Here is a 17,360-nt window from a genome sequence, read left to right as displayed (position 1 = left end):
CAACCTCAACACTGTCCTCAACACTGCTAGGAAATCCTACTAAGAGCTCCCTTAACTCATTATTCCACTTTCCAAAGCTTTTTCATCCCTTCTCTATCTGTTCACGGCACCCTATCCTGTAACTCTCTTAGATAAGAACCCTGCCTTATATTTTACAGGGCAAAAAAAAAAAAATTGAGACTACTCACTGTGACTGCCCTTTCTTCTGTCTTCTTCATTTCCTACCACTCAGATGCTTTCTACCACTCATCTCTTCCTCTCTCTCATATCACAGAATGGAGTAGCCTTACTCCTTACAAAAACTATGACCACTCTATTTGTTCAATTGATTCCATTCCAACTTGCCTCCTCCTTCAGATTACTCCCTCTGTTATCCCCATTCTTTCTCTTCTGGTTCATCCCCTACTGCCTACAAACATACGTATATCTTTCCCATTCTGAAAATATCTTCATTTCATTTTATATCTCCTGTTTCCTTTGTAGGTAAATTCCTAAAAGGCAACTTATACTAGGTACTTCCACTTTTTCTCCTCTGATTATCTTTGTTTAAATATATATATCCTCTTTTTCCTCCATCTTGGAGCGTCGGAGGCCTCCTGGAAACAGGACTTCTAGAACAGCAAAATGTCTGGAAGACTGTGGTCCAAGGCCATTTTTGCTGGCTACAAGCGAGGCCTGCGCAACCAGAGGGAACATACAGCTCTTTTGAAAATTGAAGGAGTCTATGCTTGGGATGAAACTGAATTCTATTTGGGCAAGAGATGCGCTTATGTATACAAGGCAAAAAATAACACAGTGACTCCTGGTGGGAAACCCAACAGAACAAGAGTGATCTGGGGGAAAGTTACTCGGGCTCATGGTAATAGTGGAATGGTTCGGGCCAAGTTCAGAAGCAATCTTCCTGCCAAGGCCATTGGACACAGGATCCGAGTGATGCTGTATCCCTCAAGGATATAGAATATGAAAACTGATTGAATAAAATTACACATTTTTTGCAAATGTATATGTTTTGAATGCCTTTTCCCTATTCAAGATCTATTTGTTGGTGGTTTTTTAAAATAAATTTTACTTCTCTCTTGCTTCCCCCCCCCCCAAAAAAAAATATATATATATATATCCTTACTCTCTTAAAAATCCAGATTTTGTCCTTATTATTCCACAAAAACTGCTCTCTCCAAAGCTGTTAATGATCTTAGTCACAAAATCCAATGGCTTTTTCTCAATCTTCATTCTCCTTGACCCATCTGCAGCCTTTGACATTGATCATCATTCTTTCTTAATACACTTTTCTCAAATCCCAACCCCCCCATCTCCTACCCATCTGGCAACTCCTCTGTTTCCTTTGCTGGATCTCCTTCCAAATCACACTAAAGCTGTTCCTGAGGTTTAGTCCCCTTATTGTCTCCCTTCACACTACTTCACTTGATGACTTTATGAATTCAGATGGATTTAATGACCATATCTGTGCTGATACTTCTCAAATCTCCCCATCTTGTTACAAACTGTCTGCTGAACTCCAATTGTGGATCTCTACCTGCCTTTCAGATAACTCAAAATGGATGTTCAGTATATATTTTCAACTCAACATGTCCAAAACAGAACTCATTTCTCCCACCTTCCCTATTGCTATAGAGGGCAACCTCACCCTCTCAATCCCTTAGGCTTGTTACTATCTCAGCTGGTTACTATCTCTCATCACCCATATCCAATCTGTTGGCAACATCTGTAAATTTCACCTTTGCAACATATCTTGATTTTCTATCTCCTCTCCTGCAGCATTGCCACCACTCTAGTGTAGACCCTCATCATCTCACACCTTGATTATTAGTGGATCTGTCTGCCTCAACTCTCTCCTTACTCCAATCCATCCTCCATTTGGCCACCATAGTGATATCCCTGGAACACAGTTCTGATCATGTCATCTCCCTACTTGATAAACTCAAGGGGCCCCCTATTATATACAGGATCAAATACATAATGTTTTGTTTGGGTTTGAGGTGGAGACAAGATGGAAGAGAGTGACCAGGAAATTGCCTGAGCTCTCTCTAGGATCCATTAAAAACAACATTAAATCAAGACTCTAAATGGATTCTAGTGTAACAGAACCCACAAAAAGGTGGTGTGAAACAATTTTCCAGGTCACAATAACTCTGGAGGAACTTCAAGAAAGGTCTGTCTCACTTGTGAGGAAGGGGAACACAGCCCAGCATAAGGAGTACATGGCCTAACTTATCCAGGGCACTTAGCCACAATGCAGATGAACAACTGAGACTGCTTTGCCCTGCCTCATCAGGATAGTGGCACAGCAAGCCAGGTGGAAGTCCTCCAGCCACAGCAGAGAAGGCAAATTGCCAGCCCAGGAACCAGGCTGGTATAGCATCCAAAATTTTAAAGAAGAAATTAAGTGAGATACAGGAAGAACAGTTGGTGGTGCAGTGAATAAAAAAATCAGCCCTGGATTTAGGAGAAACTGAGTTCAGACACTAGAAACTTACTAGCTGTGTGATCCCGAGTGATTCATTTAACCCTCATTGTACCACCAAAAAAATAAATAAAGTAAAAACAAACAAAAACCACCAAAAAATTATACTACTGAGGGACCACAACATTCCCCTTTCAGAACCAGATAAATATAAAATATTTATAAAAATAAATAGGGGGGCAGCTAGGTGGCGCAGTGGATAGAGCACCGGCCCTGGAGTCAGGAGTACCCGAGTTCAAATCTGGCCTCAGACATTTAACAATTACTAGCTGTGTGACCCTGGACAAGTCACTTAACCCCAATTACCTCACGAAAAATAAATAAATAAACAAACAAATAAATAAATAAATAAATAGGAAAGATTTAAGGAGGTGAATGGAATTTTAGAAAAATTAAGTATGATATACCCCGGGGGGGGGAAACCTGAATGGGAATAGAAAGGAATATACCTTTTGCTCAGTGGCACGTGGCACCTACACAAAAATTGACCATATATTAGGGCACAAAATACCCACAGTCAAAAGCAGAAAGGCAAAAATAGTAAATATGTCCTTTTCAGATCATGATACAATAAAAAACTACATGGGCCATGGAAAGATAAGTTAAAGTTAATTAAAATTAAATAATCTAATTCTCAAGAATGAGTAGGTCAAACAATAAATCATGGAAAAAATAAGTTATTTCATCAAAGAGGATGACAATGATGACACAACATACCAAAATATATAGGATGCAGCCAAAGCAGTACTTAGTGGAAATTTCATATCTCTAAGTGCTTATATAAATAAAATAAAGAAAGAACAGATCAATGAATCGGACATGTAATTTTAAAAAGTTAGAAAAGAACAAGTTAAAAATTCCCAATTAAAAACAGATCAGAAAAATATGAAAAGCAAAGGAGAGATTAATAAAAATGAAAATAAGAAAACTATTCAAATAATAAATAAAACTAAGAGCTGATTTTATGAAAAAAACACAATAAAATAGATAAACTTTTGTTTAATTTGATTTCAAAAAAGAAATAACAAAACACAATTACCAGTATCAAAAATTCACCACCAATGAAGAGGAAATTAAAGTTATAATCAGGAGCTATTTTGCCCTACTGTTTGCCAATAAATTTGATAATCTAAATGAAATGAATATTTATAAAAATGTAAACTGCCCAGATTAAGAGAAGAGGAAAAATATATACTCAAATAATCCCATTTAAAAATCTATATTGAAAAAATTATTAATGAACTGCCTACGAAAAAATCTCCAGGGCCAGATGAATTTAAAAGTGAATTCTACCAAACATTTAAAGAACAATTAGTTCCAATACTATATATTTAGGAAAAAAGTTGAATTAATCCTACCAAATTCCTTTTTTTTTTTAAAGTGAGGCAGTTGGGGTTAAGTGACTAGCCCAGGGTCACACAGCTAGTAAGTGTTAAGTGTTTGAGGTCAGATTTGAACTCAGATGCTCCTGACTCCAGGGCTAGTGCTCTATGAACTGAGCCACCTAGCTGCCCCCAAATTCCTTTTATGAGACAAATATGGTGCTGATACCTAAACCAGGCAGAGCTAAAAAAGATAAAGATCATTACAGACCAATTTCATTAATGAATATTTATGCAAAAAAATTTAAAGAAAATATTAGCAAAGAGATTACAGTGATTTGTCACCATGATAATATACTATGACCAGTTGAGATTTATACTAGGAATGCAGGGCTGGTTCAATATGCTAATAATATTCCTAATAGTGGATAAAGTACCAGCCCTGGATTCAGGAGGACCTGAGTTCAAATCCAGCCTTAGACACTTGATGCTTACTAGCTGTGTGACCCTGGGCAAGTCACTTAACTCTCATTGACCTGCAAAAATTTTTTTTTAATTTAAAAAATAATAATATTCCTAATAATTTACCACATGAACAACAAAACTAACAGAATTCATATGATTATCTCAATAGATGCAGAGGAATATTTTGACAAAATTAAGCACCCATTCCTATTAAAAACACTAGAGAATATAAGAATAAATGGAATTTTTCTTAAAATGATAAGTAGTTTTATCAAAAGACTATCAGCTAGTATTATATGCAATGGGGATAAGCTGGAAGCTTTCCTAATGACATCAGGGGTGAAACAGGGATGTATATTATCACTACTATTATTCAATAGTGGACTAAAAATGTTACCTTTAGCAATAAGAAAAAATAAATTTAAGTAATTAGATAGGCAATGAAGAAACAAAACTATCACTCTCTGCTGAGTTATGATGGTATACTTAGACAACCCTAGGAGAATACACTAAAAACTACTTGTTTTCACTACTTTAGCAAAGTTACAGGATATAAAACCACATAAATCATCAGCATTATTGTATATTTCCAACAAAGCCCAGCAGCAAAAAATAGAAAAAAAGAAATTCCATTTAAAATAAATGTAAACCATATAAAATATTGGGGCGTCTACCTGCCAAGACAAACCCAGGAATTATATGAATACAATTACAAAAAATCACACAAATAATATCAGATCTAAACAAATGGTAAAATTTCAATTGCTCATAGGTAGCCCAAGCTAATATAATAAAAATTATAATTCTACCTAAATAAATTTACTTATTCAGTGCCATAGCACACTAGCAAAAAGTTATTTTATAGAGATATAAAAAAAATATAACACAATTCATCTGGAAGAGCAAAAGTTCAAGAATATCAAGGGAATTAATGAAAAAAATGCACAGGAAGGTGGCCTAGCCATAACAGATCTGACACTCTATTATAAAACAGCAATCATCAAAAATATTTGGTACTGGCTAAGAAAGAGAGGTAGATCAGTGGAATAGGTTAGGTACAGAAGATAGTAGTAAATGACTATAGCAATCTACTTTTGATAAACCAAAAGACTCCACTTTCTGGAATAAGAACTCACTCACTGACAAAAACTGCTGGAGAAACTGGAAAATAGTATGGCAGAAACTAGGCATAGACCAATATTTCACACAGTGTACAAAGATAAGGTCAAAATGGGTACATGATTTAGACATAAAGGGTAAAACCATAATCAAATTAGGAGAGCATGGAATAGTTTACCAATCAGACCTATAGAGAAGGAAGATTTTCTGACCAAAGAAGAGATAGAGAACATTATGAAATGAGAAATGGATAATTTTGATTATATTAAATTAAGAAATTTTTTGCACAGCCAAAACCTATGCAACCAAGATTAGAAAGGAAATCAGAGGGGCAGCTAGGTGGTGCAGTGGATCAAGCACCAGCCCTTAAATCAGGAGTACCTGAGTTCAAATCCAGCCTCAGACACTTGACACTTATTAGCTGTATGACCTGGGCAAGTCACTTTAACCCCAATTGCCTCAAAAAAAAAAGAAAAAGAAAGAAAGAAAGAAAGAAAGAAAGAAAGAAAGAAAGAAAGAAAGAAAGAAAGAAAGAAAAGGAAAAGAAAGAAAAGAAAGGAAAGCAGAATGCTGGGAAACAATTTTACAGCCAGTATTTCTGATAAAGGCATAATTTCTCAGATACATAGAAAATAGATTCAAATTTATAAGAATACAAGTCATTCCCTGAAAATTAAGCTATCCATTGTCACATGAAAGAATGCTCTTAATCACTATTAAAGAAACGAAAATCAAAACAGCTCTGAGGTATCACTTCACACGTATTAGAGTGGCTAACATGACAGAAAAGGAAAGTGATAAACATTGCAGAACATGTGAAAATTGGAACACTAATACATTGTTGGAGGGGTTGTAAAATTACCCAACCATTCTGGGGAGTGATTTTGAATTATACCCAAAAGGCTATAAAACTGTACATACCCTTTGTCCCAACAATACTATTACTAGGTCTATATCAACCCCCCAACAAAAATAACATAAAAAAGGGAAAAGGACCCAAATGTGAAAAATTTTGATAGCAGCTCTTTTTGTTGTAGCAAAGAATTGGAAATTGAGTGGATGCCTATCAATTGGGGAATGACTGAACAAGTTGTGTATATGAATGTAATGGAATACTATCTTATTGTAAGAAATGATGTGCAGGCGGATTTCAGAAAAACCTGTGAAGACTTATATGAACTGATGCCGAGTGAATTGAGCAGAACAAGAAGAAAATGGTACAAAATAACAGAAATACTGTACAATGATAAACTTTGAGGCAGTTAGCTCTTCTCAACAATTTAATGATCCAAGACAATTCCAAAAGACTCGTGATGGAAAATGTTCTCTACATCCAGGAAAAGAACTATGGATTCTAAATACAGATCAAAACATACTATTTTTCCCCTTTTTTCCAACTTTCTTTTGTTTTGTTCCCTTTTGTTCTGATTCTTCTTTCACAACATGACTAATGGGGAAATATGTTTAACAAGATTGTCCTGTATAACCTATGTTCATTTACTTATTTGTCTTAGGAAGGGAGGGAAAAAGTTGGAATTCAAAATCTTACAAAAATCAATGTTGAAATCTATATGTATGTGTAATTGGAAAAAAAATAGGACCAATTTGTGGGAAAAAAAAACCAAAATCCTTTAACATTCAAAACTCTAAAACCTAATCTCTCCAATCTTCTTACATTTTACTCCCTACATGTAATCCTTGATCCAGTAATTTCTTGATATTCCTAGAACAAGAGACACCATCTCTCAGCTCTAACATTTTTTTTTCTGACTGTGCACCATTCCTGGAATGCTCTTTCACCTCTACTTTACCTATTCTGTAACTTCCTTTAAGTCCCAACTAAGATACAAACCTTGCCAATAAGCCTCCCCCAGCTCCCCTTAATTCTAGTTCCTTAACCATTAACCATTTCTTATTTATCCTGTATACAGCTTATTTTCTCTGTGTTTATGTCTGTTTGCATGCTGTCTCCCCCATTAGAATGTAAACTCCTTGAGGGCAAGGACCATTATTTGCTTCTGTTTGTATCCTCAGTACACAATGCCTGACAATTAAGTAGGCAGTTAATACATGTTTATTGATTGATCTTCAATTCATGTCTGTAGAAGAGAACACTTCCTAACTTCAGACCTACTTATCTAGCCTGAATCTCAAATTCTGGCATATCCTTATGGCTCCTCTTCTCTGTTGCTCATGCTGTCCTTGTGTTCTGTTATGATAAATGTACTGATAACCTTTTAAAACTTGTCAACATATCCATGATAAACCCATTTACTGCCTTAGGACAAACTTTATGAAAAAACATGGGAAATTACACTGGCTGATGCTCCATAGATCTATAAATTTAATTTCTTGCCCCATCTCCCTAAAACATTTCTCTATGTTCATTTATTATGATGTAATTTTCTCAGATATGGTGCTTTATCCAATTACCATGATCATTGCTCAAACAGTTGCCCCTGGTTGCTCTGTCAAAAATTGCAAAGATTAAATACCAAAATACTTATGAGGCCAGAATTTAAAGTAAATCACTCTCCCAAATTCTGCTCTTCCCTTTTCACTTTTCTGGGTCTCTCACTACCTTCAAAGCTAACAGAAATTACGTTTTCTCTAAGAGACCTCTCTCCAGTTCTCCTTTTTTAGTATTCTGATCAGCATATTTAAAAAATGTACTTTTGTATAGGCACTTATCTGTATCCATGTTGTATTCTTCAAGTACAATGTAAGTTACTTGAGGACAAGGACTATTTTATTTTATTTTATATCTTTGTACCCTCAGTTACTAATAGTGTCACTGAGAGTACTACTCATAGCAGTTATTTAATGTAGATTTAATTGAATTGACATACCAGATGAGACCTCACTTTTTCACTTACAGGGAAAAAATCCATTTGAATATGGACCAGTTTAAAATAAGGTGACTTAAGGGACTGTATTTTCAAGTTGTATAGAAATCATTTCTATTTTTTGATTAATGGTCCTGATATGACAGTGCTTAATTCTCTGTGCATCAATGGATTTGATTACATAATCACTCAGAATGTGTGCTTTCAAAAATGTTAATAAATATCATAGTTAATCTCCTTAAGAAAAAATAACTTCTTGTTACAAACTTCTGTTCTAGCTTACAAGTGTTTTTAGTGTATTTCTACATTGTGTGCCAGAGGAAGAGAAGTGTTGTTATGAGAGTGGTAGCGATGAAAACGTATGGCAAGTACATTTTAAACAAGTAAGTTTAGGACAAAGTAAAAGAACTACAAGTTTACACAACAGATAATAAATTTCTGGAACACATTAAGATGGAAAAAGGGTACTACTGTCAAATACAAAAGTATCATTTGACCTACAATGTCATCTTCTAATTGTAGCCTGTCTTTCCAGACAAAATAGTTGAAAGTTCATTGTATTTGGTGTAAGAGGAATAGTTTGTTTAAATCTGACTCTTCTGTTTATTCCCTGTGTACTACCTGCTACTTACTAACTCTGACATTTGGATCATTATTAAGTCTCTCTGGGCCTCAATTCTATTACCTCTCACCCTCTTGATTTGAGTGAACCTGGCCTAATTGCTGTTCCCCATACAAGACCTCACATCTTGTCTATGCACCTTTCTTTGCATCATCTATGCCCCCCCCACTGACTTAGAATATTTTCCTTGATTAGATCTGCCTCTTAAAATTCTTAGCTCTTTTCAAGTTTCAACTCAAGATCAGTTCTTAAATAAAACCTTTTCTAACATGTCTGGGTATTATTTTTTTCATCCACCCAACAAATATAATGACAAAATATATATATATATATATATATATATATGTATATTTGTTATATATAGTATTATATTTACTTATATATTATATATTCTTTTCTGTATACATATTTCCCTTCATTAGGATATAATATCCTTGAAGGGAGATTATGTTTCATATTTATTTTCAAGTCCCCCAGGGCCAACCAATATAGTGGCTGGCAAAATAAAGCACTTAATACCTGTTCAATTGAACTAATTCAAATAATTTTATTATACATTTATAAATATCAGAGCCTAAAGGGACTCTAAAAACAAGCTAGACTATATCTCACTTTTATATTTTGTATCACAGAACTATAGACAAAGTTAGAAGGGCCAATCCATTATTTCATCAGGAAATTCATTCTACGGTGTCAATCAATGGAAATATATTAAACAAATACTATATCTTAGATTTTGTACTAAGTGTTCGAAGTGTGAAGCCCAGAAGAGAAAACAGTCATTAATCTCAAGAACTATCACTCTCCATATGAAGACTTACACATAAGGTGAACCCACCACCTTCCTGGGCCAGCCACTTCACCTGGGGAAAGCTCTCATAACTGCATTGTTTTCTATTTAAATTGTTATGATTGTAAAGCCACTTTTCAGTCATGCCCAACTCTTTGTGACACCATTTGGGGGTTTTATTGGCAAAGATACTGGAGAGGTTTGCCATTTCCTTCTCCAGTTCATTTTACAGATGAGGAAATAAGGTAAACAGGGTTGTGACTTGCCCAAGGTCACACAGCTAGTAAATGCCTGAGGCTGGATTTGAACTCATGTAGATGAATCTTCCTGGTTCTAAGTTCAGTGCTCTATCCACTGCTTCTATTCCTTGTCTCTCATTAATTTCTGTTCACTGCTTCTAGTCCTACCCTCTGTAGTCAAGAAGAGCTTGTCAAACCCCTCTTCCATATGACAAACCTTCATTTAGTTTAAAATGACTATCTACTTTACCCAAACATCTTTTCTTCAAGATAAAATATCCTTTCCCAACTCATCATTATATGGCATGATTCCTAGTTCTTTGCCGTACTAGTTACTATCTTGTGGATGAGATCCTATTTGATAATGCACTTCCTAAAATGTGGTATTTAGAAATGAACATAATAATATGCTAGATGTGGCAAGAACAGGGTGTGACTATCATCCCCCTCATCATGGATGATTAATCATCTCCCTTAATAAAGCTGAAGATCCCATCATTTTGTTTTGTTTTGTTTTGCTTTTGCCTGTCACATCACACTGTTGACTCACACTGAGCTTACAGTTCATTAAAAACCCCTGCTGTAAAACTTAGAGGAGGGAAATACTGAGTTCAAAAGCAATTTAAGATCATTAGAATATAGATACAATGCAATGGAGCACATTGCTTTTATCACAAATAACCTCATTTGCTTGACATGTTTTTCCTTTTACCTCATTCAAGCAATTTCTCATATTACATAATCAATTGAATTCTCCAAATGAGCTCTACTGTATATTGTCCTACTTTCCCACAAATACATGGTAAATATGGCAAACTTACCACACAACTAAATAAGCTCCATTAGCAGATATCAATTTGGTAGTTAATAAGGCTTAATACCCACCATTAGAAGTGTTGATCTGTGCTACAGGAATCCCACAGTACTTCAGATGTACTTCATTAGATTTTAATGAACCCCCACCACACTACTTGGAAGGAGTTACAATCACCTGGTCCTTGATCTAATATTTCCTTAGATGAGACTCAGAGCATAGAAAAATTATTTCCAGCCATATATAAATGATAAAGGCAGGAATGCTGGGTAGAAGAGTAGAAAACAAACACTTTTCTCTCTTAGGTTGACTTTTTAAATTTCATTAAAAGTGAGGGATTCAGAGAATTTTAGGGGATGAGGGAGAATTTTGCTGTTTCAGATTCTCATATTCCCCTTGGTATTTCTTAGTATGCACTACCCTGAAATAGCCTGATTGGGAATGAAAGTGTATATTACAATCTGACTAGTTAAATTTGACCTCCTGACCCTAAATCAAATAGTGGATTTTGTTAGCGCCAGCAGGAGAAAGTGAAATTTCCCATTTACACTATTAAAAAAAACCCCAACGACAACAAAAAATTACTTCATTAAATTCCGCAAACTACTTATATCTTTTGACTCATTAGTAAAAGGAAAACCTTTGGTGCTATTTAGGTATGGTTTTGTATTGAAGTCCCAAAACTAGGGTAGCTAGCTGACTTGCAACATCTCCTCTAACATCAGCAGCCCCCAGAAAAGTCATCCCACCTTCAAAATATGTTAGAGGTACTTCTTATTCTAAACGAATTAAACAGACAAGAGTCCATTAACAAACTGTTACTAAACCAATCCTGTACTAATTAATAATAGTGATGAAAGGCTTCTGATAATCTGACTTTTGACAAAGATCAGTAGGTGGCCAATGAAGTTCCCTAAGGGTTTGTTATTCAGTGTATGAAGTGCATATTAGTGTTATTTATTCAATACCTATATTGATGCTCTGGACTTGGAAGACCCCCTAGGAGTTCTTAATTTTGTGTTCATGAATCACACACAATCACCACCACCACCTCTTTCAAGGATTCATTAATTTAGATAAGAAAAAAAATTATTATTTCCATTGGTTTCCTTCATTTTTTCAAATTGTACTTTATGTGCACTTAAAAATTATTCTGAGGAGTCCATAAATTTTACAGAGTGCCAGCCAGACCCCTGAAGACAATATCTGGGAGAATAACTTTTGTGCGGATTGGACCTGTCAACTGCCTCTGCAGATACCACAGTTCTTACCTTCCCATGCAGTCCAAGATACTGAAAAACCAGAAAACAAAGTTATCACCAAAGTCTTTTCCAAATGCCTCAATATTAGAAAACATATGAGTTTTAATGATGGAAACTTCACTAAATAAAACACTTTACTATCTGCTTTGCCCCTTCATACTAATGATCACAGATTTTTGTTTCCATCTCGTGGATTAAAATCTATACCATCTCTTCCTACTAGAATGACAAGCAACTTGAGGACTGTCTTGCTTTTTCTATTTTTACTCTCATCATTCAGCACAGAATTTGGCAACTAGTAAGTGTTAAATAAATGATTTTTTCATCCATTCATTATTTATAATTATCAATATGCCTGTAGGAAAAGTAATAACCTATCATTCTTAAGTGCTGTCCCATTTAACTTATCTATTGTTGGGACCTCTTCCCAGTTGGGAAATCAGCTAGTGTCTATCAGCTGCGCTCCCTTCCCATTTTGCATACTCCAGCTGAGGCAAAGGAAACTCTCACATCAGGTTCTCAGAGATGTACACAACATCATCATGGATAACTCTCCAAAGCCATCTTTTTGGTCTAGGGGGACAACTCCCTTCATCCCCACAGGCACAAGGACAAGTGGATATTCCCTCAATTTTACTCTTTCCTAAACTATAAGTCTCACTTAGTACCAAATCCCCAGAGGAGAAAATCGAAGAAGTCACATCAAAGTTACAAGGGAATGGAATAAAACAAAGTATAAATGAAAGCATTCTCTCACCTTTTTAATCCTCAAATGTTAATGGTATCTACAAGAGTTCTGACCCGCTAGAACATAAAACTGATCTTCACCTAATCACTTGCAAATGTAAATTGCAAGGCAGTTTGGCAGTCCCTCGTGGAGGAGAGCTGTTTGTCACGGGCTGATTTGGATGGACTACCTTCACCTGTGCTCTGCAGTTCCATGGCTAAATCCCCATAGCTGTAGGAGGTGTCTGCCTTCGGAGCAAAGAGTCTATTTGTTTATGCTCAGTCACTAATTTCCTTAGCAGGTGAAATGCCAGGCTTTGTTTGCTTATGTTTGCTTCCCTAATCCCCTTTAACAAGGTCCTCTTAACAGCTCTGGGAGTCTCCTGCAAACAGGCTTTGCTTTACTTTGTAACTGCTGTTCACATTCTCCGTTGCCTCTGTAAAACGAGGGACCTAGATTAGATAATCCCTAAAGCCCCTTCTAGATATAAATGCTATGACTCAAGAACTAGATGATTTCTAAGAATTTTTGCAATTCCAAAAAGTTGGCCTTTCTAGGTTCAGTATTTTACATTTTGTTTATATCAGAGAAAAATATGGTGATCTGAAAACTAGGTGAATTCTAAGAATGCTTAAATTCAAAAAGTCTGTAGTTCTCAGGATATTCTCTTACACTTAGTCACTTACATATTATTAGTACCTTGGTGTTGGATTATCATCTAATAAATATTGTCATTCTGGTTTGTTTCCTAACTCACAGAGTCTCCCATGCCATCAGTTGGAATGGTCAAAGCAATAGTGAATGCCCTTGCATACAATCATTCAGACCCTTACCTCACTAAGGACTGTGGAGGGTCAGAGGGACTACTGAGCAGGCTCTGTTCATTAAGGTGCAAACACTTGGCTAAGAGTTTTCCAGAGACCAAATGCATGCATTAAACATAGACTGTGAATACAGACCATAATTAGCTTCAGGCAGGGACTGTCAGTCTTAATAATTACCTAAACAACTAACATCTATATTAGTATTTTATATCTGTAGCAAGAAAGAGAATGACAAGGCACATATATTTCATATAGAATTTCCACTGCTTATTTATTTATAGTTTACTATATACATATGTGAAGTCCTAGGCTATATTCCACTTAACATTTTTGGGTGTGTTGGACGACAAAGAAAGTTAATTTGGAAAATTGAGCTATTGTTTTTTAACATTGGCATCTGTTCCACATAGTTGTTTTTGTGTCGTTTTCAGTCATGTCCATCTCTTTGTGACCAATTTTGGTTGTTTTTGTTTTGTTTTTTTTTGACAAAGATACTGGAGTAGTTTGCCATTTCCTTCTCCAGCTCATTTTACAGATGAGGAAACTGAGGCAAACAAGGTTAACTGACTTGGCCAAGGTCACACAGCTAGTATGTATCAGAGGCTGAGTTCATGTTCATGTGCTTGTGACATACTTTTGAGTGAGGTCTTAATAAGATTAAAATGTAATTTGGAAATATTTGACAAAATTAAAATTTAAGATACAAGAGAATAGATGATGTTACCTTTTAATACTAAGTCAATATGCAACTGTCAAGGATCCTTATGTATGGTATTAGAATTTGGCATCACTAGTAGAGTGGAAGGTAATAGGCAGGTCTAGGTTGAAACTTTGGAGTCAGAAAGACTTATTACTTGTTATATAATAACTTTTTGCACCTCTACATCACAGCCTCTCAGTTCCCAAGTTAATTCTCCATTCTCCAGAACTAATAGTGGCAGGTGGCATGTGGGCATTTGGACATAGTGTCCTCATTATGATCATTGTTCACCATTTAAATTATAGGATTAATATAAATAGATAATATTTTATTTGTTTTTAAATTTTATTTTGTTAAATATTTCCCAATGACATTTTAAACTGGTTTGGACCTCATTTGGAGTGAGGGACCTCACTCAGTGGGCACTTCCTGAAATTATTTATGCCCAAAAGACATCACCCATACCATTTTACTATCCTAAACTAATGGAATCAGTTATAGATCCTGTCTGCCTGCATATACATACATATAAACACACGTTTTTATGTATACACGTATGTGCATGTATATGCATATATATACCATATGTACATGTGTATAGGCACACATTCATATATGTGCAAAAGTATATTCGTGTGTTGGTATATAACCTTGTATATATAGGTATTTATATACCTACTACATATACATAGCCTTTAGCAATATGCATTGGTAGCTTCTGTATAACTTATAGACTTAGAGAATTGTTTAAACCATAGCAAGTTTAAGTGAATTACTTAAGGTCACACAGTGTGTATCAGAGATGGGATTTGAACCCATGTTTTCTTGACTTCAACAACAGATATCAATATATTAAAACATTTTACCTATGCCATCTCCACTGACTAATTTAGAAACAACAACAAAACCAATATAAAACAAAAAAAAGAACAGCATTAACCATGGCAGATTTTTCAATAAATTCCTTTTACTGATTCTCAAGAGAATCAACTGAATTATCTGTTTATAATATAGCAAGAGGGAACATAAAAATATACAAATACTATCTAGTTGTCCTCAAATGTGAAACAAAAACAAATTTGAGACTATTATTTTATCAGTCAATAGGAACTAATCAACTCCTTCTACAAAGAATCCCATAACATGTCATCACATAAAATGAGGGCATATAGGTACCAATCACAAATGAAAACAGAGATAGCAGTTAAGTGCAATTTAGAGAAAAGGACATAGCTAGAACAATAACTCCTAGAGGTTATAGGTAGCATGGAATAAAGAGTAAAAAAGTATAAAATTTAAATGTTATTATCCAATTTGACAACAAAATCGTAACATTTCTCCCCCCCCCCACCAGGGGCAATGAGGGTTAAGTGACTTGCCCAGGGTCACACAGCTAGTAAGTGTCAAGTGTCTGAGGCCGGATTTGAACTCAGGTCCTCCTGAATCCAGGGCTGGTACTTTATCCATTGTGCCACCCTGGAATTATAACATTTCTAAAATGAAAGTGAGAAATTTTATAATTTAAAATTATTTAAAATTTTAACTCAGTGTCAGTTTCTACATTTAGTTTGCACATGACAATGATTTTTTTTTCATTTTTATAAAACAATTAGAATTTTGCTATTCAGAGAAACATGTAATTCCATGTGTCTTTTTTACCAGCACTGAAAATATATTGCAATCTCATTATATTCTGATCATGTTTATAAGACTGAAATTAAAGGACCACAAAGCGGAGAGGGATATAAGAGAGGGAGACCCAAATTATTTCTCCAATTCTGTCATTAACATGCTGAGGGACCTTGGATCAGTCCTTTCCTTTTCTCTACAACTCAGTCTATTTGTCTATATAATGAAGAGATCGGACCAAATGAGCTCCAAATTCCCATACTGCCCTAAAGTTGTATAACTACAGTTAATGGAGAATTTCTTCTATTTCATATAAAGCCTCAGTATTGTTTATTTAACTTTTTTGTAATTGTCAGATCATATATCACATTTCATCATAATCATATAGAATTTCACCAAGAGTAACCTCATGTACGAACAAAATGTAGCAGGCCTAAGCTTTAGGAGTTGGTAGTCATTTCTATGGTAGGGCTATGGGGAGGGAAGAAAAAAGGAAAAAAAAACATTTCTGATAAATTTATTATATATTTAAAATGACTAGCATACATAATAGCACATCATAGATTTTCAGCTTTATGTACAATCACCTTTTTATTATACAAAGTTATGGAAATGTTTGCTTTATTATATATATATATATATATATATGTAAAGTAACGGGCAGTTTTTTACATAAAGTGATTTCAGGTTGTGAAGATGTCAGGATAGACAACAATTTGTTTTCCATATTGTCTTTAATTTCATATGGATTTATTGGGGTCAAAATTCAAGAATTCATTGGCACTAATCCCACAGAATACTATTTTCCTTACAGGTACCTGGCTGTTATTTGTTACATTAATGGAATAGAATTGTTTATTGGTGGAAAGAAATGGAAAAGGATGGATGAGGAGTGATTTTTATGTCATATGACACTTGAAATGAAGGTATATTGGTTTGGGTTACCATAGTGTTCTGCTTTGGGAAACACAGAACATTATGAGGAACCTTGGGGAGAGAGAAGAATGGTTTGCAAAAGATAAAATATATAATGTGATATAGGAGAAAGTTCTAGACTTGCAATCATAAGATTTGTTGTTGAAGTCATGACTCTGCTACTTTCTAAGAAGCCAATTATTTTGGGGCAACTACATGGTGCAGTGGATAAAACACTGGCCCTGGATTCAGGAGGACCTGAGTTCAAATCCGGCCTCAGACACTTGTCACTTACTAACTGTGTGACACTGGGCAAGTCACTTAATCTTCATTGCCCTGCCCCCCCCCCAAAAAAGTCAATTATTTTGTTGTTGTTTTTCTCATTCCTAAACTGGGGGAGATGATATTTGTGCTACCAACTTCATAAAGTTGTTATGGGGAAAGTTCTAGGTAAGATCTAAAATGTAAATGTGAGGTTTTAGTAAAGTATGCAGAAACGAGAAGGGAAAGCAAGATACAACTTCACTTGCAAGGGAATTTTGCCTCTGAGCATTCTCTTACAATAGCACGTCCAAAAAGGGTTTAAATGGAAAACAGAAAAAAA

At 35.1% G+C, this 17,360-nt stretch overlaps 1 protein-coding gene and 1 long non-coding RNA gene across 2 annotated transcripts in view; one reads left to right on the top strand and one right to left on the bottom strand.

Moving 5' to 3' along the window:
- The window catches only part of LOC122730770, a 698,032-nt gene that overhangs the window by 120,794 nt on the left and 559,878 nt on the right, over positions 1 to 17,360 (bottom strand). The gene's annotated exons all lie outside the window — the stretch shown is intronic.
- Positions 570 to 1,079, top strand: LOC122730769 (60S ribosomal protein L35a-like). Its single transcript, XM_043970123.1, has one exon. It carries the CDS (start codon positions 625 to 627, stop codon positions 955 to 957), a length of 333 nt encoding a protein of 110 aa, XP_043826058.1. The 5' UTR covers positions 570 to 624; the 3' UTR covers positions 958 to 1,079.

The sequence above is a fragment of the Dromiciops gliroides genome, chromosome 6 (genome assembly GCF_019393635.1).
Source record: "Dromiciops gliroides isolate mDroGli1 chromosome 6, mDroGli1.pri, whole genome shotgun sequence".
NCBI classification, from domain to species: domain Eukaryota; kingdom Metazoa; phylum Chordata; class Mammalia; order Microbiotheria; family Microbiotheriidae; genus Dromiciops; species Dromiciops gliroides.
The sequence above is the reverse complement of the archived record's forward strand: the minus strand, read 5'-3'. Positions and strand labels throughout refer to the sequence as shown.